The sequence below is a fragment of the Sapajus apella genome, unplaced genomic scaffold, assembly GCF_009761245.1.
Source record: "Sapajus apella isolate SASKATOON/1434 unplaced genomic scaffold, GSC_monkey_1.0 scaffold70, whole genome shotgun sequence".
NCBI classification, from domain to species: Eukaryota; Metazoa; Chordata; class Mammalia; order Primates; family Cebidae; genus Sapajus; species Sapajus apella.
In genome coordinates, this window is record NW_022437010.1 from 9,726,763 (window position 1) to 9,751,514 (window position 24,752).

General features: G+C 54.0%; 2 protein-coding genes and 1 long non-coding RNA gene across 3 annotated transcripts in view; 1 reads left to right on the top strand and 2 right to left on the bottom strand.

The window, feature by feature from the left end:
* The window catches only part of GMDS (GDP-mannose 4,6-dehydratase), a 636,169-nt gene extending 629,968 nt beyond the window's left edge, over positions 1 to 6,201 (top strand). The window contains exons 10-11 of the mRNA XM_032250133.1: positions 5,479 to 5,547; positions 5,779 to 6,201. Coding sequence (XP_032106024.1) covers positions 5,479 to 5,547; positions 5,779 to 5,841 — 132 coding nt within the window. The 3' untranslated portion in view covers positions 5,842 to 6,201. The remainder of the gene's footprint in view (positions 1 to 5,478; positions 5,548 to 5,778) is intronic.
* Positions 6,202 to 7,690: 1,489 nt separating this feature from the next.
* Positions 7,691 to 10,675, bottom strand: LOC116531385. Its single transcript, XR_004260401.1, has 2 exons — positions 10,475 to 10,675; positions 7,691 to 7,933 (listed from the first exon to the last, which is right to left on the bottom strand). It is a non-coding gene; the product is annotated as an uncharacterized LOC116531385 (long non-coding RNA).
* Positions 10,676 to 16,039: 5,364 nt separating this feature from the next.
* Positions 16,040 to 20,136, bottom strand: FOXC1 (forkhead box C1). Its single transcript, XM_032250131.1, has one exon. It carries the CDS (start codon positions 19,480 to 19,482, stop codon positions 17,824 to 17,826), a length of 1,659 nt encoding a protein of 552 aa, XP_032106022.1. The 5' UTR covers positions 19,483 to 20,136; the 3' UTR covers positions 16,040 to 17,823.
* Positions 20,137 to 24,752: the final 4,616 nt, after the last annotated feature.

Here is a 24,752-nt window from a genome sequence, read left to right on the forward strand (position 1 = left end):
ACATAATGAAGACCATGTTCTCATTTACTTTCCACGAAAGCTCTACTGTACTAGCTGGGCTTTGTCGCTGGTATCTGGGGCATGCATGTGGATGGATGCATTTCTTTCCATTTGTTCAGTAGCGCTTAACAGCTGCTGATCCCAAATGACAAATTTTACCAACTGCGATCCCATCCAAAAAGCGGGATCAGCGAGAGGGGTGGTCAGAGGATCTTCAAGTGCCCATTAGGCAGCATCCAGGAGGACTGGACCGCACATCCTGAGTCATCCAAGGAGGCTCCCACAGAGGTGACAGTGGCAACAGTGGGAGTGCCCACTGGTGGTTTTTTCCCAAGTCTGCACCATTGCTTATTGCCACATAGCAGCTTCCATAAGGGTGGTCACAGACGAGGCCACGATGCAGGGTCTGCTCGCACTGTCCTGCTCCCTCCGCCACTTCCTCTCCACTGTCTGCACCCTCCTTGGGTCAGTGCTGACTGACTCCATTTCCCCAGGCTGCCTGAGCATTGTTTGAGCTCTGCTGGCATTCTGTCAGCGTCTGTTGACAGACAGTCCCACTGAGTCCTGCTTCCTGAGTAGACAGGACCGCCTGCTGTTTTCTTCTCCTCTCTTATCGCCCCTTGTCATTAAAGGAGAGGCCTGGCTTCCACTTCGCTTTGTGTGGATATACAGCAGCAAGGGGAACAGAGAGGGGAAATGTTCATTACCGCTATGAACGCCACAGCATTTCTCACTGCGTGGACAGTCACTCCCTCTTTGGGAAGGATTAAACCAAAGGATAAATTCATGAGCATCTAAGGCTTCAAGCTACACCCAGTAAGAGAGATCGATATTATAGATTTTCTGGGGGAGCTTTCAGAATTCATTTTTTGTTATTTCCCAGTCTTACTCTCAACTCTCTGGAATCTTGACTAGGATGTTCTGTGCAACTTTAGAGCTTTTTCCTGAGGCTTTTTGTTGTTGTTTAGCAGCTCTGTCTTTCTGAAAAAGAAACATTACTCCGAGTCAAGCTTTCTTATTCACTCTACACTAGCAGAAAGTTGGATCAAGAACCAAATTCATTGGCATTCTTTTATTCCCTTGGAACCTGAGCTATTCCTCAATTTTGCTTTTCTAAGAAAAGTAGAAGGGGAAAAAAAAGAATACTAAGTGCCACTCACGGCTCTGTATCTTAAATTCCTGAAGCTGTTTCGCCAAGGCTTTCATCAGTCTCAGCTTTCCTTATTAACATCCCTGTCTATACATCTTCTCCTATTTATAGCACTCAAGAGTCAGTTTCTTCCAAGATGTACATTAGAAATTTCACAATATTCTGCCAAAAGATCTCATACTCTTAAAATATTTCTCCACCTAAACAGATGTTCTTCGCAAACCTTATAAGCAGACCTGTTGAGGAAATGTAGCATCCAACACATAGTTTGAACTAAATATTGAAGTTTTCCCCAAGCAACCTCAGTGGAAAGGGGAGAAAATGAAATGAAACCGTGAACTTCAAAAAATCATCCTCTTCGATATAATCTACTTAATAGCATTCCCCACAATGGTGGTAGAGAAAGTGGTATAGAGGTGGGAGTGTCTAAGGGAATGAATGTGTTAAAGAATGATCAGAATAAAAGGAACAAAAACTAACCAGTGTGATTTTCAGGACGTATTGTTACCTAGATGGAAGAGATCTGAGGAAAGGGACCTTTAGTTAGGGTAGATGATAATGGCACAGTATGGTCTCTCTTTTTCTGGAGTTTGCGTTAACTACTGTGGGCTTGGAAACTGGCTTAATGACTTTTCCAGGATTTGGTCTGGCTCTTTATCAGTTCACTCTAACAAGAACATAAGCCAGGAAAGCCTGAAAAATGGCTGCAGCCAAACATGCCCTCCTCCATGCTGCTGTTTGCAACTCTGTAAATGCATGCCTAGATGATACAGCTAGAGGACAGCTCCTGAAGGTCAAATGAATCCACTGCAGTCCGTGAGTCAGAACTATGAAGGACCGTGTAGACAGAGACATTTTCTCCCTTCCCTCCTGCTGTTTTGCTGCTGTAAAAGGCTCAGTGAAACCTAATTGAATTTGACAATTATAAATTACATATTGAAACCATATAGTTCACCTAAGGAATAGCAATGAAAATAGTGAAGACACCAGAAGCCAGAGTTCCGGAAATGTCATATTCACATGGAAATACTTTAAATTTTTCTCAAAGCTTTATTTTCTCTTTTTTCAAGGAAAGCTCCAGACCACCCAGTGCACGGAGTCCTTTTTGGAAACTGTACATAAAATCATCACTTTAATTCGGCTTTCACCCCCGTTGTCATATTAAGGCTGTAAGCATATGCATAATGAAGAAACTGAACTGTCAAAAAAGAAGAAAAGAGCGCAGTAGATAATCTCATTCTTCTCTCTAGTCCTTAGGAGCTGATCCTAAGCTGATACCTTAGTGGAGGGGATTTGTGGAATTCAAATATCTTTAAGAGGGAAATAAAGATAAAAGGAATGTGTATCGTGGCCCACATTCCCCTCTCGGTCCTCAATGCCCCAGGCAGTTCTGTATGTGAGCACAGCAGTTCGGACTTCGTTGTATGAGCACAGTTTCCACCGCCTGATTTCTTCTCAGGCTAGAGGAAGCCTCATTTAAAGAAGGGAATCCACAACCTGCTCTCCTTCTAGAGGTGCGTGCACTCTCCCACCAGGCCCTCCCCATGCCACCCCTTAAGTATATCCTGTGCCTAGAACCTTGCAGAATGAACCACTGACTATATATATCTTTTCTATAAATGACACAATGGGAAGAAGTAAGAAATTCCTTCAGGAACAGTTAAGTGTAAAATAAGCTGGAATGCTCATAATCTTTCCTTAAAAGTTGATTGGAACATAAGCTTACCGCCCAGTCCAGATGTCAGCCTAGGAGCAGCTGGCATAGAGAGCCGATGTTTTGTTCTGAGGGGACCTCATCCTTTTTCTTCCCAAGGTCCCTTGGTCTAATTAAATTTAAGGGAGACAGAGCCTTGGCAGAAGGTTAAAGGAAGCAGCTAGACTGCAGTGTTGGAGCTAGGCTCAGAACTAAATTGAGAAGTTTAAGTGGGTGCGTCTCTGGTTTCAATGAAATACTTTTATAGTACATGGTAGCAATGTCTGTTTCTAAACCTTTGAAAACCATTTTTCTTTTTCCTTAATTGCAGTTCCCTGGTTGTTTTTATATTATGAGCTACTTGTAGAAAACTACAGGAAATGTAATTACAATACAAACCTCCATTTCCCAAGCCTACCAAGATTATTTGAAGCCAAACTGGGTTTTAGGGTTTTGCTAACTATAAGTTCACAGCCCTGAATTGCATCGTATTCGGTGCTGGTTGATTTACAGCCAGTGTGATGTGATTAAACAATAACATGTTTCGCCACACCGTCATGGAGCTGCTATAGGATCGAGGGAGGGGAGGGATGGGCTGGCTGCAGGACTCCACATCGCACAGCTTCCTCTGGGAAGAAGAATGAGTATCTTTGTGTGATGCTTATAGCAAAATAGAAGACTTGTAGAAATATATACAAGCTTATTTAGGGAGGGGAAAGAAAAATAAATCACTTTGTTTTTCTGCTTATACTGCTGTTTCCTTGTAGTGCTATGTTAAATTGCTAATTACTAATTTTTGTATTCTACTTTTCCTGAAGAACCTGTATATGGACTTTTAGGACCAGCAGAAATAACTTGTTTTAGTATTACTAACACTCTGGGGAGGAAACTGGTACTTTAGTGTATTGTGAAATGCAAAGCGTTTGAAAAAGTCATGATGGATGATGAGAACGAGAGCGCGCAGTCGCTGTGTGTACTCTGCTGGAGCCCCATTTCAAGCCGGCAGTGCAGACGTTCAGTACTTCTAAACAGCCTTCGCTCTAGAAGGCTTCGCAGAGAAGGTGAGCTCCAAACGCAGGGCAAAGCAGGTCCCGCCCCTGCCCTCCTGATCCTTCCCATCATGACTCTAGAACAAATTCCCCGCCTGCCAAGTTTCAGAGAAGTGTGAAGACAGTAAGTGGGAAAGGCTTTCAGTGGCAGTTTGACTGTCTTAATTTCACATGATGAAACTCCTTTTAACCTATTCTTTAATTTGTACGTAGCTGAAATAGAGTAATCGAGTATTTCTCACCGTTAAAGATCGGCTGTTTTCATACTGCCATTCTTTTTATTTCAAGGAATCACATCTTACGTGCTATTTGATGAGTACATTTGTGTATGGAAAAGCTAAATCCTTATCTCATTTCTAAAAATGATGTATCTCAGTCTTTTTTTTTCTTCCCTCCTTTCCTTCCTCCCTTTCCCCTTGCTTCTTTCCATTCTTCTTTCCTATTATGTAAGTCATCTTGAAATTCTCATCTCAATCTTCATCTAAATCAGTCTTCCAAGAGCTGTAACAAAGACGTTGGTGAGTAGGGGCTGAGAGCAGGATTAATTTCTTCTCCACCGGTTTTTTTTTTTAGCCAGTCTTCCTTCCAAGGAAGCCTCTTAAGTGGATGGAAATGAAATGCCCCTGTTTCCTCGTTTCCTCCAGTGGAGCAGTTAGGGAAGGCGGAAGGGGGAAGGCACTCCCAGAGGGACGGTGGCGGGCGGAGCGGGGTCCTCCGAGTGCTGGCTGCAGCTCCGTGCTGGGTCGTGGAAGGACGAGTGGGTCGAGATTTGCATTTTCTTAGGAACAGAATCGAACCGAGTAATTAGGGGTAGAATAAAATAGACCTTGTATAGAGTCCCTGGACGGTAAGGCTAAGTATTGCTTCGTGAAACTCCAGTTTCGTTTTATGAACGTGCGCGTGTGCGGGAGGCAGCGTGAACTGACTTTACTCTGGTCGGAAAAGCTCAAAGCCACCTCGCAGGAAGAACCGCGCCCGGCTGCGGGCTGGGAAGGAACACCCACGGCCGCATTAGAAAGAGGGGGGCGCACGCTCCCGCTGCGACAGCTGGGTCCCCGAATCCTGGGACCTTGCACCCCACACCCCGAGTCCCTTCCCCACAGGGCTGGTGGCTTTGGGTAGGATGGGCGCTTGGCCCGGCCAGCCCTGCGGCGGGAGCTGAGCGACACGGGGACACAGGCAGCTGGGAGGGGCGCCTGGTGATTAACTCACTTCCCTCCTAGCCGGAGAAGTGCAGTAATTTGAAACAGTTCTCACAGTAGCGTCCCTGACAACTTAATGTAAAAAAAAAAAAAAAAAAATCATTAAGAGTCCAAGGGACGCGTCAGGGAGAAGGGGGGTGGACGGGTGGAGGTGGCTGGGGCGAGCTGGGGACTCATCGCGGTCACGGCCGCACAGCGCATTCTTAACCGCGACTTCGTGATTTACGGCGCGGAGAGTCGCAGCTGAACGCGCACAGCAAGGACCGAAAGCAGGGAAGCCCGGAGCCTTGTGCGGCCAGAGGGAACAGAAAGGTGGGGTCCCCGGGGCTCAGGACCTGCTGCCCCTGACCTACGCCTGCTTCGTCTGTCCCTCTTCTTCCTCAGGACTTTCTGCAGGGCGATTGCACCAAAGCGAAACAGAAGCTGAACTGGAAGCCCCGGGTCGCTTTTGATGTGAGTATCTCTCAGGGCGCACGCCGCCCCGCTGCGGGGCCTGGGCTGCAGAGCGGCAGCTCTCAGGGCAAGGCGCCTGAGGCGCCCAAGGCCCGAAGGGCGGGGTGCGGGAGAAGGGAGGGGTGCGAGAACGAGGGACTCGGAGGCCTCTCCGGGGCCGACACCCGGGGTGGGGTGTCACTAGGAGAGGGTGGCAGAAGCTCCTCCCTCACGCCCACCCCTGTGTCGCAGGAACTGGTGAAGGAGATGGTGCACGCCGACGTGGAGCTCATGAGGACAAACCCCAACGCCTGAGCACGGCCACAGAGTCCGGCCCGCCCTCCGGCTACAATCGCCTCAGTTACCGTGCAGACGCGCTGTGGGGATAGGGAGGGGCGCGCGAATCTGCGGGCCCCCTGCGACCCCTGCTGCCACTGCGATGTCGCAGCCACAGGAGCGGGGCCACCCCGCTGAGGTTTGTAGCAGCCGGGATGTGACACTCCAGGGTTTGGGTCGCCTTGCTTTTCTCGAAGCCTCCTTTGAATGGCTTTGTGAAATCACGATGTTTTAATCACATTCACTTTACTTGAAATTATGTTGTTAGACAACAAATTGTGGGGCCTTCAAATTGTTTTTCTTTTTTCTTATTAAAAATGGTCTTTCTGTGAACTAGCATTTACAGGGTCAGTGTGGATGTTTTCTCCGAGTTATAAACACTGACGTAACAGTCCCCAAACAAAAACCCCACAATCCAGGCCTTGCCCTGTTTTGAGAAAGCCCCTGGTGGGAGGACTCCTGCAAGGCTCGGGGGGCAGGGGTGCTGGGGCAGCCTCCTCTTTAGTCTCTGCCTGGGACATTTCTTTCCCTTCCTGGTGACAAGTCACTCTGGAAACCTAGTGCCTGCAGAAAGGAGGACTTCACACCCAAGCTGGTCTCTGTTGACTATAATTAGAACCCAGGGCTCTCACCATCTCAACAGAAGGCTTGAGAAATAGAGGAGGGTCAGAAGAAACTTGAAGGTAAGCAAATATTGTTGGAACATTCCATGGCAAAGCCCCCGGGTTACCTAGAGGTCTCTGAGCCTGCGCCTCTCCTTGTGGTCTAGAATCTTTCACACAGTGCTGATTTCCAGCCTCTTATTAGTACTAGGTCACTTTTAAAATATAATTTTAATGTATTCATTCCTCAATTTATGTTAAGTGATACATGCCAGACATTGTGCTAGGCACTTGAAGGACATCAGCTTTAATTTGAAGTTACAATAAAAAGGTTTAAGGCTCAGCCTCAGATCACTGGATCTGGTTTCGTTGAGTGCATCATTTAGGTGGCCTGGGTATGACCACAGGTGTGTGCTCCTGAGCTGTGTATGGCATACAGCAACAGGTACGCTGACGCACACATGTGCAGGACACCCACAGGCAGCAAGCAGGGATTTGTGTACAGGTGTATACCTCTGCATGAAATACAGTATTTTGCCCTAAAACAAATTAGGTCAGGACTCTTCTCCCCCTCACTCCCCTTCCAAGCAAAATAAAATAAAACTTTATAGCAAATGGAATTCCAGCCTTTGCACATCTGTGTGTGTGTGAGTGTGGGTAGACTATTTCTGAACGTCTTCACAGGCAGGTTTATGATCTGGGGGAGGACTGAGTCTCCAACGGCTGGCTCAGGAGAGAGGGCCCTTTGTGTGGCTGCCCAGTTGCTGCGAAAGCATGCTGGCCGGGGTGGCCTCACCCTCGACAGAGCAGAACTGGGGGGCCTGAGCTAGCCCACCCGCTCCTCAGAAGCTGCCCAGGACTTGCCTTCTCTGCGCTCCCAGGCGGGATGCTGCTAATTGAAAACACATGGTTGCTGGGAGGCCAGGCCTCTGAGCCTGGGCAGGATGGCAGGCACACACACATACATCCACATGCGGTGTCACATCGGCTCAAACACAAATATCCACGCACATCCTTCACAAGAGCACACACACGCCACAAACATGCCATCTCACAGTCACACATTCTCGCAAACACTTGCAAACCCAACTCCCAAACCCACTGTCACACACATCCTCCCCCAAATCTCAGAGTCACATTCCCCTTAGTCTTGACACTGATGGGCAGACACCCCCTGTCCTCTGAACCTCCCTTCCCACACCCCAGAGATACCATTCCAGGGGCCCTCAGGCTAGAGGTGGCCCCGTTTAAGTCAGTGTTGCTTGTTTGGACACCTAGAATCAGGAGAGATTCTAGGCAGGAGTTTTTGCAACTCCAGTGGAGCCATGATGTTGAATTCTACTCCAAATGGACGGCAGCATCCGTGTTTGAAGGAAATTAAAAGTATTTTTGGTTGCAAACTTCTCACTGCTCCTGCACCCTGAGTCATGGAAGGAGGGAGTGTTCATTTGGCTTCGGGTTGTATATGTCTAAAAGGATAAAAAGAGAACAGATTTACTTCGGTATTTTTTGTCTATTTCTGCGCTACAAGAGAATTTCCTTTGGACATCCTTCAAGACAATTCTGACTACCAGGTTTCTTCTATCTTAAATCGCAACTAAATTTCAGTGAACGTATTTTTTCCTGTTCTGCCAAACTTTGGCTGTTCATTTCAAATGTTATACAACATTTTCCACCTTGATTTTTTTGTAAGGCAAAACTGAGAAAGTTAAACCTTCAGTACACTCACATACCCTGGCAAAACAGCTTTGCCCGAGTTCATGCTGGAAGTGCCTGGAGTTTTTGCTGGAGGTGCGTGGAACCTGGCCCTCCCAGCGGCCATCTGACCTGAAAGCCAAGCCCCATTGCTGGCTCTCTCTGCTGCCCTTTGTCTTTAAGGAATTACGAGTGAGCTAGGCCCAGCATAATAAACCTGTCACACCTCTGCAGCTGTTTAGGGGCGCAGACTGGGCAGTGCAGGCCGCACGACCTTAAGGGAGCGCTAAAGGGCGTGGGCCGCTGGTGCCTCGCACAAGATGGCTCCTTCGGAAGGCCGGGTCCGGCCTTGGCGCCGACGTGGGGCGGGTAGGCTCTGGCAAACCCTACCGAGGCGGCTTTGGGTTCTTTTTCGCCCCTTTTAATCACCTTCACCTACACCAACCACCTCGAACCCAGCCAGTGGGAGGGCTCCTGGCAGATTCGAGGAGTGTTACTGTAACACTGTGTTATTAGAGCTTGGAGCAGGCAGCAACACTTTAAACATTCACTTGAAAATAACCTTAAATGTATTGTTTACAAATAACTTTTTAACATCCTCCCCCACAAATCTCAAAGCACCCTCCGCACATTCTTTGTATGTGGGAATTCCTACCGGGTAAATTCTGTGTTAAGGTGCAGCCCATACAGGACCATGTATTTTCCATGACCTGGAGCCATGATTGTCTGTGGGTAGCATAGAGGGGTGGCGGCAGTGCCCATCCAGGTTTTACAAAACGAGTGTCCCTGCGTATGTATGGACGTGCCTTACAAAGAGATCTTCACGTCTATACATGGCACCCGCACCCTCCAAAAATTGTGGATTGTCCTCACGGGGTTAGCTAATACTTTTCACAAGCAGCAGCGACAATGGGGCACAAAGCGGTGCTAGGAGCAGGCCCACCGTCCACAGTGTCCCCTGAGAACACTCGAGGTCTGGGCCTGATTTCCTCCGTGAGTTGGAGGCGTCCCCGCCCCATGCCAAGCTGGCCCGAGGCCTCCCCGCTCACACCCCCGGTGCCTGGGCGTCTTCGCGGGGCTGTGCCGTCGGGGTTATTACTCGCGATTGGACCTCGGGCCGTGTTGCTGTCCTTAGGGCCCCCGAGCCGGCCCGGGGGTCTGCACCGACCAGGCCTGAGCTACAGGCTTCCCCTGCAGGGCCCGCTGGGAGCGAGCTCTATCCCCAAAGCCCATTTCCAAGTCGCGGGTACGACTACGACGCTGGGGCAGGCTACCCCACCCTTACCCCTTCGGCAGCCAGAGCGCCTCTGCTGAGAGCTGACGACCCCGGCCTGACCCCAGGCCCCACCGCCTAGTCCCGCCCTTCCTCCAGGGTCAGGGGTCACACACAGCGGACGCCCCGTTCTCAGCTGCCCCTTTGATCTCTGAATTAGGGAGCCAGCGGGTCCGCTTGGGCGCGCTCTGCTATGGGCACTGGGACCCCTTTACTGCTTCGGGAAAGAGCCCCGACGGCAAGTGGGAAGGCCTAGACTGCCCGCGTCCCCGCTCCCCAGCTCTGCGACAACGGGCCAGGCTCTCAGCCCCGGGGCTTCCGGGCTCTGGTTTTGAGGGAGGGGCCGGCAGACCCGCCACCGTGCGTGCGCACGCGCCGGCCGCGAGCCCCCAGGTGCAGGCCTGGGCGGCTCCGGCCCTCGCACTTGTCCAGGCGCCGGCGGCCTCGCGCTCCTGAAGCTCCTGCTCGGTCAGAGATTTGGGGCTGGACTGAAGCACTGTGGTTCATTACAGCATCCGCTCGCCGTCAGCAGTCCTGGCCACGCGAATGCGCCAATGCGCTCAGGCGCACGCAGAGACTGGTGCGGCAGCCTTCGGGCCAAAGGAAAGCGAGCAAAGCTGTTTGGGGAACTGGGACACGCAATTGAAGTTGGGGCTGCACCGACTCCCTCCGCTTCGGGGGAGCCACGGGCCCGGGCAAGCCTAGGAGGAGGCTGAACAGCCCGAGGCCCGGGCGGGAGTGGCGGGCCGCGGGCAAGAGAATGTATATTTGGAAGGGGTCAGGACCTCGGCTGGAGTCTGGCTTTTTATGGCGAGGAAGCCGACTGGGAAGGGCCTTCTGGCGAGGCTTTCCTGTTGTGCCACTTTTCCCCGGCAGCGCTGGGCGCGGGGAACGCGGGGCTGCAGCGGGGCGGGGGAGGGGCCTTTACCCAGCGGCTCGGAGGACTCGACTCTGGGGTCGCGCCTGGTGGGTAGGCCCGCCCAGGAGCCAGCTGGCAAATGCAACGGACTGTCACGTTATTCCGCAGCCACCAAACACTTACTGTAAATCGCTGTCCTGCGCCTCCGGGAGAATCCGTCGAACCTGAGAGGGGAGAGAGGGTGGGGGTGGGCTCGCAGGAAGCCCCACAGGCAGCAGGGACTGCTGATCCAGGACGTCAACCGCTCCAGTTCTCTTTGGGAATTTCTACACCCAGACTGCCCTAACTGTGGGAATCACGGTGGGGCCTCTTCCTCCTAAAGTCTCCCTGGGACGACTGGCGCGCCACCCTCGCCTCTGGGTTAGCGCACACACCTCCTCGCGATAACCAGCACAGCCATTGTGAGGCCCGCATATCCTTAGAGGGTGATGATAATAATAAAAACCATTGGATTCATGAGGAAGCCCCTGGCCCCGGCTTCGCAGCCGCTGCCGTCCTGAATATCCCAGCTGCGGAAAGACCCCGCGGCCGGGCCCGACCCGCGAGTGAACCCCGGGCTGCGGACCCAGCCGGGCCTACTGGACTGCCGCGTCCCCAGCGCGCTGGCGCGGGGCTCCGGAGACAGGCCTCGCAGGGCCGTCCTGAGCACGGTCTGGGACGCCGATTTTGCCGACTTGGAGGACAATTTTTGTTTTCTCTCTACCAACAGATTTTAAAAATCCGATCGCCGCTGAAGTGTGCTTCCCACCCCTGTCGGGTTTGCACGTTTGTAACCATTTAGGAGACCCAGCGCAGCCTCCGGGCCCAGTGACCTGCTTTTATACTGAAGGAAATGTGAAGGCCTTAAGAGTTAATGGCGCTAAATGTGTTGGTTTTCCTGCTTTTTCCCCGGGGTAGGTAATGGGAGGGGGGATGTCCCTCTCTCCCCCTCTTCCCTCCCCTCTCTTTCCATCTCCCTCTCTCCCGGAACCCGGGATCTAAGTCGTCCTCAGAGCTCTCCAGCAAACTCCTTCCATTCCCAACCTTGAGTTCCTTGTCCGCACCCCGCTGGAGCCCCTCCCTGGAGCCTCCTTTGCTTCTCTAGGCCCTGCCTAGGGTTCCACCACTTGGGTCAAGCCAGAGGCCTCACTGCCTGGCCCTGGCTCCCACTCCGATGCTCACTTGCTGGGTTCACAAACTGCTCTCCCATGCCCACCCAAGTAGCACCAAGCTGTGTTGACATAGGGGGCCAAGGAGCAGCCCACTGAGTCCCCTCAGTAGGAGCGGCCTGCAGTCGCAGCTGCGGAAGAGGGTAGACAGTCATATCCTAATGACACCCAGGGAGATCAGTGGGCTTGGAGGGGCCCATGGACAGGCCAGAGAAAGAAAATGCTCTTAAGGAGAAAGGGAGGCATCCTCTGGACCAGGAGGGAGCTTCTGAGCGGGAAGCAATTCCAGGCCCTCCCGAGGACCACACAGACCCAGCCTCTTCTCGCGGCCTGTGTCTCCCAGTGCAAGCTCCAGCCTTCTCCAGGACAGGCCCGAGTCTATGTGCAAGGAAATTCCAGGTCCTACTGTATCTCCCATAATACGCTCAATATGCTGCAAATTTAAAATCAGTGAGGGAAAAAAACAACCAAAAAAATAATATAAACCAGAGGGTTTCTTTGGGGCCAGGGTAAGATGGGAAAGCAGCTTAGGTCATAAATTGAGCCTTCTGCTCTCTGTGTCGCACTTTTGTTTCCAATAAGGTGGACATGGTACATTTTGCCCAATTTTCCACTAGTAATCATGTTGAGAATGTTCGTGGAGAAGCGGCTTTCATTTTCCTGAATGGGTTTTGGAGGTGGAATTCATTTACTTAAGTATTGTTTCCTAGCTGACTGGGACCTGGAACCTGCCATTCCCGCTGCAGTGTGGCCCCAAATCTGTCTGAGGCCTAGGTGCAAACTTGGCATCAGGGCCAAATCTGGCTCATCACCCACATGGTTCAGTGGAAGGTGGGCCTGCAGGTTCCAGAGCTGGGCTGGAAGTGGGGACATCCGGGAGAAACTTGGGTGGGGACGGGAGAAGGATGGGGAAAAAGTGACAGAGACAAAGGGACAGAGACACAGAACCTAATGGTTATGGTGCATTCACACTGAAAAGGGGGAGATGGGATAACGGGGTGGGGGTGGGAAATAGGCCACGGAAGTTTCAGCCAAGAAGCTGGAGCCCCAACTGCAAAGGAAGACATTTGTGTTAGGGTGGGAGGGAAAGCGTCAATAATGAAAGCTCTTTGCGGGGAACCTTTTGGCTGTGTTATAAATCGAAATGGGAGATTTCAGAAAGTGGGCTTTCGGAAGCTGGCATTTGGGGCCCTGTGGCAAATCTCAGTGGGTTTCTCTTCCTAAGTGGACAGTGTCAGAATAAATTAAACTTCCCTTGGGAGCTCTCCTGAGCTGCCCCCTCAGATTGATAGGATGAAGACTCTGACACAGTCTCTTGGTCCCACACCCCTGTCTCTCTGCCTGGCTGGAGAGTGGCTGCCTGCACACAATCATATTCTGTCCTGCCTGGCCAGCTTTACGACTTGGCCACCATCAATCTTGCCCCTAACACGACATTTGTTTATGACCGGCGGGAAGGGCTAATGGCTTCATGAACTGTCCATGAAATGCCTATGGTGCAGAAGGCCCTGCAACACCAGGAAAGCCCAAGGAGCAGGGGACTCAGAGCTGGACTCTGAAGTGAACGGGACCCTCGAGAACGGGAGCCCCTCTCACAGAGCTCTCAGAGGTGGTTCAGGAGTACAGGGAAACTGTCACTCCAACTAGCCTTCTTTGGGTGCCACCAACATCTCAGACAACACTGGTGTGGGTGCCTGAGGCCTGATCAAGTATGAACACCTCTTGTCCCTCCTAGGCAATCTGTCTAGGCGGCCTCAACCTGTGGAAGGTTCAGGGTCTCTTGGGTTTTGCACCATTAAGAACAAAACTAATGACCCTCCACCTGAAAAACGAGACCCTTCCTGCCCTGTGTCCTCTCCTCGCCTATCAAAGTTAGGGAGAGCCCAATAGGACTATAAGGCACTCTTGTTTCCTGACCCTTGTTTCTGACCAGGCAGGAAATGGGCAAGAGCTTACAGGCCACCAGTACAATCGAGCCTTATTCCTTTGCAAGCATCGATTATTAATGACACAAATTTTGCAGAATAATAAATTGTAAAAGGTGTGCTTGTTTACATGCATTCTGGTGAAAAAAGGTCTGCTAACAACATAACCCTGGAAAATTCAGCACGGGTTCCTCCCACACGTGCAACATGCCAAATGCAAGACTGCATATGGGATGGAGCATGCTGGCCTTTATTCACTCATGGTATAAATTGCTAAGAAAATAAGTGTGCCCATTTCTAGAGAAAGGACAAAATACTTATTCTCCTAAAGCTTTTTACAGAGTCTATTTTCAAAATTAGCTGACCCCCCACCATGGATCTGGACTGCCGTCACAGGCTCATTTCAAAATGTACTGACTATTAGTTAAAATATCAAGGAGTTTTTCTTAGAACATTTCACAGAAAAAATATTCTTCTTGCTAAAATAGTACAAACTAAACGTGAAAACCTCTAAGGAATAAACAGTTCCAGGTTAAATGAGGTTGGCAGAAGTTGGTTTTCTTAAATCGGATGTGAGAATCCAAAAGGTAACGTATTGATAGGAGACATTACATGTAGATACAGTTTTTAAAATCCGAATAACGAGCAGAACCCCTCTCCTTCCACTCAGCATAGTTTCTAAACTTGCGCAGGCAACGACTGCAGAAATGACTACGTCATATATGGTTAGCACAAACACCTTCTTAGACACATGTATGCTCCATGCCTAATTTTCAAACATTCGAATGGAAAGGGTAAAGCAGTTGCTAAGAAGCTTTGCTCGCGCATGCCTGTAAACACTCTCGGACCTGCGGGCCAGGGGCTCCTCGCCGGCCGCAGAAACCGCAGCACCGCGTGCTCACCCTGTAGCGGCTTCCTCTCCAGGCTCGGGGACTGGAGCCCCGCAAGGAAGGGCAGGGGCTGCTCAAGGCCCACCCATCGGCAGGGCAGACTCTGAAAGACCCCCAGCTAGGAGCGAGCCGACTCTTTCCCTAGCCCAGGTCACCCCAGCAGCCCGCTCCCGCCCCTGGGAACGGAGCAGAAAGCCAGCCGAGCTCTCCCGGACCGACCTGGGCCTAGGCCGGGGCTGACTGCAGTCGCCACGTCCTCAGGGCCGCAAAGCCTAGGCCCAAGGAGAGCGGAGAGTTACAGGCACGTGGGCCGCGAACACGCTGAGCCCGCCGCTCGCCCAAGGGCTTCTGGCGTCCGTGAGGCCGAGGAACTCCCCGCACGGCCACTGCCAAGTGAATGGTGGCCTCTGCAAACCGACCTCACACACCGCGCGGGGACGCAGCCCTGCCGGGGAGGCCGCCTGGGGCCACAGCACTGGCTGGGGCAGGTCTTGCGCTGCCAGGCCGAGGCGGGTGGGCCGCGGCCGGGGTCGGGGAGGGTCTGGGATGGTCCTGCAAACGCGCAGCTCAGGGCCCCGCGCCTGGAGGCTGCGGGCTGGCGCGGGGCGAGCTGTCACTCGTGAGCAATGAAGTGCCTCTGACCTTTCCACCCCAGCTGCGCTCCTAAACACACGTGCGTGTGTCTTCACAACAAAAAAGGCCAGCGAGGAGGAAGTGGGAGCTCGGCGGGGCCGGGCAGCACCAGGCGGAGTCTCAGGGTGACAGGGCAGGGGAGCGGGCTCCTCCGAGCGCCTTGGCCAGAGCCCTGAGGGCGCTTCTCCCCTCTGGGCGGCCCCCGCCGGCCCCGTCCCTGTCCCCAGCACTTCGCGCCTGCCACTCTCCCTCCTCGCGGTCTTCCCGACACCCAGACCCAACCTACGATTAACCCAGCTAACGTAACAAGGGTCTCCTTTGACTGTTTTCTCCAGCGACTAATTTCAGAAGGAAGCCGCGGAGGCCGGGGCTCATCTGGTGAGGGAGGCGGCGGGGCGGGGTAGGGGGGAGGAAGGAGCTCCAAATGCAAACAGAAGCCGAGCCCCGGGCCGCCGCGGTAATTACAGCTAATTAGCTGGAGAGCGTTCCCGTCGCGAGCTGCGTCCAGGAGGCCGGCGTCGGGGCGGGCGCGACTCGGAAGAGACTGGGCCGCGGAGAAACGCCCCAGCCGGAAAGCCAAGGCGTGGGCCGCGCGGGTCTCCACCCGCCACCCCCTACTCCTCAGAGCCCAACCAGACACGTCGAGAACAGTACCGTCTCTGGCGACCGAGCTACTCCGCCTCGGGCTGGGCCAGCCCGCCCGTGGGGACAGGGCCGTGTGTCACCTGGTGCAGCTCCCCTTCTGGGCCTCGACAAACCAGCTCCGGCCGCGGGCCTCTGTCCGCAAATCCCAGCTCCTCGCTCGGCTCCCCAAAGTGGAACAACACGCCAACTCCTGGAGACTGGCGATAAGTCTTTACCGTCACCCCCTCCCCTCCTCCGTCCGGAAAGAGGCTGTAACCCGAAGAAGCTGGAGGCAGCCCCGGGACCTAGCTCCGGGACAGCCCAGCGAGATTTAAACGGGGCCGTGAGGCCAACCCCAGCTCGCCTGCCCCGAGGAGACACCCGCGCCAGAGCTGCAGCGATCTTCCCGGCGATTAGGTTACGACCCTGGGGGAGGGGACGGAGCGAATCACAGGCCACGTAGAGCAGTTTTTGACTGAAATTAAAGTGTATTTATTTGCAGCAATCCTTTAACAATGATCAAATTTTGACAACAAGCAACAGCAATTACTGCTTAAGTGTTGCCTCTAGATAGGAGCGGCAGATAGCAGGAAACTGTATTATCTCCAAAACAAACTGCAAGGCCCCCGAACGCCTGTAATCAAATCGCCATCTCCCCAAAGTCTGATTGGCAGGGCAGATTACCCTAAGATAATGAATTTATTACATTTCCTGGGTTATTTACAAAAGGGGAAGGGCCAACCCGGATTGTCCCCTAGGTTTAACTGTAAATTAACAAGAAAAATTGGTTTAAAAAGAAACCATCCTAGACCAAAATGTTCTGCTCCTCTCGCCTTCCTTCTTGTTGCTTTAAATCTTTTGCAAGAATAATTGTTCTACAAACATACCTTCTAAAATAGTTTCCCAAAGATTAAATATCCCTTTCCAACCCGCAATATATTTTTTAAAAGGCAATCCTTCTATGTAATACATGAAGGATTGTAAATGGGGGTGAATTATATACATACATTTAAAAACTGGTTTATTTTTTCCTTTTGTAAAGGACTGAAATTAATAGGAAAAATCTATTCAGAATCTGGCTCACAGGGATGTATAATATGAATTGCAATTTTATATGGAATACACAAGCCAAGTATTTATCTGTGCGTATCTGGCTGAACCGTCCCATCACTCAGCACACAGGTATCACTGTGGTAAGACTGCGGCTGATTCATGGGCTTAAAATTTCCAAATCATGGTCTGTCATTAGTAAGAAAACTTATTTGTTTATATGCCAACTCCAATCTGTTTAGAAAAATATCTTTTTACTAGCTTCAAAGCAAGCTGACTATATAGTACATTTTGCAGAAGATGCTGCAAGAAGATAAATCTAAACAAAAAGACTTTAGTAAAACTGGACCTGAACTAGTCAGAGGGCTTCTCCATTTTTCAGAGATTTAATTGGAGAATAGGTAACTTATAGTGTTTTATCTCTGAAATCTTTTTTCGTAATAATTAAAGCTCTATTAAAGTATCCAGACATATAGGTCTCATTCAAATTGAATGGTAATTTATTAATAAACAAACAATGAATATGTTCAACAAAAAAAAAAAAGGAAAGAGGATAGAGTAAGATTAATACAGTTTCCCTTTTTATAATGAGAAAAAAGCACAATTTAAAGTTTCAGGCAATTTAACGTCAGGTTTTGGAAACACTTTCTGGCGTTTGGTCCACGACATCCAACTACAAATTAAAAATAAATTACTATGTTGCAATTTACATTTTAAAACAAGTCCATGAATAAAAAGAAAGCAACTTTCATAAACGGGGACTTTCCCCCTCCCTTCAACATAGGATAAAATAATATCTTACAGGTGAGAGGCAAGGAAGAAGGCAAGAGAAGGCAGAGGGGAGGACGGGAAAGCAGGTCTCCGAAAAGCAAGAAGAAACTTACGTGTTATCTGGAGTAACACTGTCCTTTAATAAACCATGATTTTGCTGTCTTTGTACAAAACAGTTTACCGGTTTGTTTATTTAGATAAGGCAAAGTGGAGGTGGCTCTGAATTAATCTGTTAAGAAAACAGTTTTCTTCGTGCTGGTGCTGGTGAGCTGAATTTTTGGAGGGATATTCTGTTCGCTGGTGTGGTGAATATTCTCAAGGTTTTTTCTAAATCAGATTTTTTTTTTTTTTTTTAGTTTCGATTTTGCCTTGACGGGTTCCTTTGGCTTTTCCTGCATTGGGGTTCGATTCAGTTCGGCTTTGAGGGAGTGTCAAAACTTGCTACAGTCGTAGACGAAAGCTCCAGACGTGCGGTACAGAGACTGGCTGGAAGGAAAGGCCATCTGACAGCTACTATTCCCGTTCACTGGAGAGTTGTTCAAGCCGATCCTCTGCGACTCGAACATCTCCCGCACCGAGTGGAAGTTCTGCTGCTGGCCCGGGTAGCCCGCGGCCGCCACCGCCGCCGCACTCGCCAAGTGGCCCAGGTCTCCACCCGCCTGGTTCAGGTACCACGAGGTGAGGCGGCCTTGGTGGGCCGCAGGGTGGTGGCCGGCCTCCTGGCCTCCCCCGCCTCCGCTGCCGCCGCCGCCGCCGTGGCTCAGGGACGACGAGCTGCTGCTGGTGACCGGAGGCAGAGAGTAGTCGGGCAGGGGGTCGTCCACTGCCGAGCCGCCCGCACCCCCGGGCGCGCCCTGCAAGTGGCCCCCGCGCTCGCCGGCCGCGTACAGGCTCATGGCCTGCAGGTTGCAGTGGTAGGTCCCGGCGCCGCCCGCGCCCCCCGTGCCCCCCGCGCCGCCGCCTCCCGAGCTGCCCGCACTGGAGCTCTGGCTGCAGGGGGAGCTGTAGAGGGAGCTCTGGCCAGGCGAGTAGGCGCCGAGTGCCAGCGGAGGTGCTATCCCTGTGCGCGAAGACGCGGCCGCTGAGGCCAGAAGGCCCGAGCTGAGCTCCGCGGCCGCGCCCTGCGGCGACCCCCGCAGCGACGTCATGATGTTGTCCACGCTGAAGCCCTGGCTGTGGTGCGGCGGCGGCGGCGCGGAGGGCGCGGGCGGCGGCGGCGCGGACTCCGCACCGTCCAGGCTGAGCGGCCGCGCCGACGGCAGGCTGCCTGGGGGGCTGCTCCCGCTAGACAGGCTGCTGCTGCTGCTGTCCGGGCTCTCGATCTTGGGCACTGCGGCGGCGCTGCCGCTGCCCAGGGCGGCGGCGGGGGACAGGGGCTGGGGCGGCGAGGGGCACGTACCGTTCTCGGTTTTGATGTCCTGGATGCGCACGGGCGGCGGCTGCGGGCCGGGCGCGTTGCCGTCGGCCTGCTCGGGCGGCGCGGGCGGGGGCTGGCGGCCGGGCGGGGGCGGCTCCTTGAGGTGCAGCCGGTCCTTCTCCTCCTTGTCCTTCACCGCGTCCTTCTTCTTGAAGCGCCGCCGCCGCCGCAGGAAGCTGCCGTTCTCGAACATGTTGTAGGAGTCCGGGTCCAGCGTCCAGTAGCTGCCCTTGCCCGGCTTCTTGTCGTCGCGCGGCACCTTGACGAAGCACTCGTTGAGCGAGAGATTGTGGCGGATGCTGTTCTGCCAGCCCTGCTTGTTGTCCCGGTAAAAGGGGAAGCGGTCCATGATGAACTGGTAGATGCCGTTCAGGGTGATCTTCTTGTCCGGGGCGTTCTGGATGGCCATGGTAATGAGCGCGATGTAGCTATAGGGCGGCTTCACCATGTCCTTGGGCTGCGGCTGCGGCGTGTAGGGCCCGTAGGCGCGGGCCATGCCGCCCGGGTACTGCTCGGCGTGCGCGGGATGCGAGTACACGCTCATGGGGGCCGGCATGGCGGTGTAACCGCCCCCAGCCGCCGCGGCCGCCGCGCGGTAGTAGCTCTGCTCGCCGCCGAGGTAGGGCACCACTCCCAGGGAGTTGGGGCTGGACACGGAGTAGCGCGCCTGCATGGCCCCGGCTCGCCGCCGCCGCCGCCGCCCCGCGCCGCCCGCCGCCCCCCACCCTCGCTCGGGCCGGGCCGCGCCGCGCCGGCCGCCGAGTCCGAGTCCGGGCCCGGCCGAGCTGCTGCCGGCTCGCTGCGCTGTGCGTCCGGCCGCGCTGCCGCCTCTCCCGGCGCTCGCTGGGGCTGGCTCCTCCGGCGCCTGGGGCTACCTTCGGGCCCGCGCGGCCGCGAGGCGGGGTCGCTGAGAGGGGAGAAGGCCGGGGCGGGCCGCGGCAGACCGCCTTGCAGGAACTCGCGGCGCAGCTTCCAGGCGCAAACGGGGAAAAGCAGCCAAAAAGAAAGAACAAGCAGGCGCCCTTCTCGCCACACTGACTGCGCCTTCCAGGAGACTCTGCCCCGAGCTGCCGACGAAGGCGGCCAAATAACCAGGGCGGGGGGGGGGGGCGCGCGCCGGCCGCCTGCCCGGGCCCCGCGTCACCTTTTCTCGGTCTCTCGCGCGCCAGCCGCTTAAGGAAGCATTGGGAAAACTTCTGAACTTTTGAGCATCCGTCACCAAGGCGAGGACTTTTTTACGCAGTTACACATTTTTCCGGGCAGCGGAGCCCCGCCCCGCCAGCGGCGGCAGCCAATGGGAAGTGAGAACCGCCTCTGAATGAGCCGGAGGCTGATCCTGGCCGGCCAGCTCCCGGAGGCCGGAGGACCGCGGGGCTGACCACACGCGCGCCGGCCGCCCTGGCCCTGGCCCCGGCCCCGGCCCCGGCCCCGGCCGGCCCCGGCCCCGCGCCTGCGCCTGACCGCGGTCGGTTCGCCCCCCGCAGTCCACCTGCTCGCCGCCTGCGCCCGGCGGGCCTCCCACCCCGGGCCCTCCGGACGCACGCCCGCTGTTCGCGCAGACTTTCAGGGTCCTCCCGGGCCCCGCGCAGACCGTTCCTTCGTCCACCGCTCCGGAACGGCCCCGGCGTCTCCGCCCCGCCTCGCGCTGGCTAGTTCCCATTCCTTCGCCAAACCCGCCGACGCCACCGCTGGGTTGCCCCGGCCTCTCCACCCCGCAGCCCGTTCCCTCCCTTCTCCAACGTCAGTCTCACTCGGGTCACTGACGTCTCCGGCTTTTCTCCACTTGGAGGTTCTTCTGTCCTGAACTCGGCTACAACAGACACGATTTTGAGGGCTCGGTTCCCAGGCCCAGTTCCCGGTGGGGAAAAAGGTTCGTCGCCCATCTCGCCCTCCTCCATGACCCCTCCCCAATAGAAATTCAGGCAAGGGGTGCGGGGCCCGGCTGGGAGTTTCCGACGGCCGTTCACCCGCTTAGGATGAGCCCGCCTCACTGCGGGCCGCCCTGCTCCTCTCCCCCCTCCCGGGGGGTGCCTTGGCGACCTGAAGGTGTGGGCGTCCAGAGCTGCCAAAGCTCGGCTGCTTCCCCGCGCTCCCTTGCTCGCCCACGAGGGTCCCTCCGGCTCCCCGCGCCGCCGCCCGCGCTGGTCCCGCCACCCGCGTTTCAGCTTAGATGAGGGGTCAGGCTGCGGGCTCGGTGACATTAGCAGGTGTGATGACAAGAAGCAAATAAATATGTCTAAGAGCTTAAAACTTCCCCAGGCCAGTCTCCATCTCCACACGCGCGGGGCTGCCGGCTCGCAGAGATAACGGGTGTGTCTGGGGGAATGTACGGGATCGCACCTGCGGGGTGGTTCAGAGATTCTGGGGGATACGCACAAAAGAGTTCCCGCTCCTTGTGCACACGCCTGAGATTTGCCTTCGCTGGATGGTTCGAATGGGATAGAAGAAGAGAAATGAGGGTAAGAAACGGAGTAGCAGAAAAGAGCCGGGCCTCCCTCCCCTCCGCACGGCGATTCTGCATTTCAGTGAGTTTAGGAGAGACCCTCCCGGAAGCTGAATCCTAGGTCGTTCACTAGAAGTTGGGGGAAGTGGCGAGTTTAGCAGGCTGCGAAGAAGCGTGTGTGACGCATTTAACACCTCCGCTCCCCCTAATTGCCGAACATCTCTAAACTCCAAGGACTTGTTCGGGGCCCTTTTGTCTCCTCGGTTCCAATCCGGGCTTCTTCACGTTGGCAGGAAAATTCCAATTGCAGATTCGCTGTTATATGTGAAGGACGCTGACGTGTAGCAGGCGCATCTCGGTGCCACCTGAACAGTTAAAAATTAGTTTCATAATGGACATTGACATCGAGGGAAGGAGGACCTGCCCCTTCTAGAATTAGCCTTTGGAGGAGGGAGAGTTACGCCGAGGTTGCTCTGAATCCCGAGGCAGCTGCCTCCTGGCCTGCTGTGCGCCGGGGTCTCTGGAGACTCCCTTTCCAGGTGCTTTGCAGGCCAAGTCACTGGTGGGTTGGAGAAGCACCGACAGGAGACTCAGTACTTGCTGGTGGCCAAGGACACTAGACAGGGGCGAGGGTGGTGGTGAAGCCCCATGATCTGAACACTTAATTCGTGTCCAGCCAGCCCCCCAGTCCGGCAGCCTGACGGTCTTAGCCCCCTTGGACGAGGCTTTAAGCAGACTTCAGCCTGGAGGAGACTGAAGTGGTCTTCCTCAACACCTCAACGTTTGGTGAATTCGGTCTTTAAGCTGTTTTTTGCACTGCTAGCGGTGCGCTGAGATGAACGCAGCGATTACGGATGCTTTGTTTTCCGAGTGCGGGAAATGCCTTCGGCCCGGAGTTTTGCAACAGGCAATCGTGCCCGGCTGCCCCCTCCCCCATCAGCCCTGTCGCCTCCTGCTCTTCCCTGACTCCTCCCCCCTACGGCCCAGTGAAGTGTAAACAGCTTGTTATGTAAATTGCAAATCGAACAGCAGTGGTGTTCTCCGCTCTCCGCTTTGGGTATAAAAGTTGCCGTTGTGAAATTAGTATCTGGCATGCAAAAAAAAAATAGAGGGGTGTAGTTTTATCAAGATCAACTTTCCACTGGTTTAGATGTGGATATTCGCCAGGAAAAGATATTTGCATTTGTGTTTTATAAACTTGCTCGGAAGCAAGCCTCCAGTAAGCGGCTTGATTCTATTTCAAGCACTTATTTCATTATTGTTGTTAGTTCTGTTATTTGAACATAAGGCGCAGACATAGTCTTTTGGGGAACAGGTTAAAGTTTTTATTTTCAGGTTAAAGTTTTTGATGTCCCTTTCTGCTACTCCACGAGGTACTTCAGTCATCGTCTTCAGCACATCCCTTGACTCAGTTGGCAGAAGAGCCCCCACAGGAACCCTACAGCTTCTTTTCTGACACCTCGAGTACTTGCAGCCTGAAGGCCCCGCAGGCGACAACGGTAATGGATGTTTGGTGGAACGGTCGCTGGGCCCACACTCCGCCCCTCCCCAGCAGGCAAGGCTACAATTCCTAGGGCCCACCGAGGGGTGCTTAGCTCTAGGGGAGTGACGTCACAGCGACTTCGAAACAAGGCCTCCCCGGACCCCACCAAAGAAAAGCACCAGGAAGGGGAATGTGGCTAGCACTCCAGGAAATGCTCGGATTGGAGACCAGGTGACACTGTAGGAATGTGTGTGCTGGGGGACGAGATGCTGTCCTAAACGCGGGTCACCAAGAGCCAGAAGAAGATCTTTAAAATTGCTAGTAAAGTACAGGGAGTGGAGACTGGGATAGGGGCAGTGTAGAAAAATCACTCCCTAGGGCTGTGAGCTCAGCCCGTGCTGTGCGATTTGTCCCCCGTCGCAGGCCAATCGCCTCTGTGGTGTGCCTAGATGCCCTCTCTTTTACCTCCCTGCTTTCTGGCTTCTCCAGGCTCTGGACTCTGGGTTCAGCTCTGGAAGCCGAACTGTGGGCTGGACTGGGGAGGCGGGCACAGGTAGGAAACAGCTTCAAGGAGGCGCTGCCTGTCTCAGGAGCTGGGGGACTACGGAAAAGGTAGGCTTAGAACATGAGGGAAGGCGCTTCTCCTGCTCCACTCGGGACAGTGATTCCTGGGGGTCCTTACGCACAGGAGGGAGGCTGCAAGTCCACAGCTGCCTTAGCATCTTTCCCTTTGCTGGGGTAGACAAAGTGGAAGATTAAGGCGATTAACACCGGAGGGCCACTGGAAAACTGCCCACTAGGCTGCCATCACAGACCACTGGAGCAAGATCTGCTTGGGAGTGTGTTTGAGCTATTTAGACTATTTAGATAATTGTCTTAGTTCTCCATTTGGCTTCCTTTGCTTAGACCAGAAGCCCAGGGGTAGGGGAGGTTATGCTGGTATCAATGCCCTGTATTCGTTTTCAAACCACGGTGCCAGCAGGTAACGTTTGTCAACGGTGCGTCTTTTCAGTGGAGGAAGGAGGGGGATCGAGCGTCTAGGTGGCCACGACTCCGGGCAGATCCTCCTTAGCTGGGGGATTTTCAAGTATAAGTTTTGTTAGCACAGTCCCTCCAATTCAGCCCCCTCCTTAGTAGAAAAATAATTTCTACAATAAACGAAAAGAACATTTGGTTTTCGATTGTTTTCAAGGCAAAGTGATCCATATTGCCTGTCTACATGATTGGATTAATCCAATAGTTGCCGTCCTAGCGGGGGCGGACCTCCACGGGAAGTTTGTATGACAGGATAATTTAATGTCATCTCCTAACTCCCCTAGATGGGCGGTGCCCCTAATTACTCACTCAGGAGAAAGCCAGCCAACACCTGCTAGTTCTCGCCTTGGGTTGGCCCACCTGTCGCCCCTTTGCAGGAAAGCACTCGCCTCGAAGGGCGTTTCAGGGGCTCAGAGCCGAAAGTGCAAGAGGTGCAAGAGCGCAGGGACCTAAGGTGCAAGAGGGGGCCACAGAGAATGCGGGAAATTAATCGTTAACTTTGGTCTCCGGCCTCAAAAGACTCAGGGCTTCCTGTGTTCGGGCAGAGATAAATGAAGATTTAAATTGTCATCTTGCATTAACAATCCAGAATGAAAATTTGTAAAGGGCTGGATGATCGGAAAGAACAAATGGTGCGTGTGTGCACCGAGTCCCGGTCTCTCCCCATCCAGGTCCCCAGCGGACTCAGGGCGGCCGCCGCACTCCAGGGCCTGGGAGGACAGAGGCCCGCAGCCTCCCAACCTCGGCTCAACCTTGGCGGGGGGAGGGGGTGGGCGGGCGCCGCGCAGGGCGGGCGAGTCTGCCAGAGCCAGGGTGCGGGGTGCGGCAGGCGCCGGCCATCGGAGGACCGCAGGGCGAAGGCGCCTTCCTGGGGCTGGAGCGGAAGACGTGTGCCCCTGCACGGACGCGCCTGGCTATGGGTGTCGAAGGAAAGGCTTTGCTTGGTGAGACAGACCCACAGAGAGCTCCCGAGCCGCCGGCG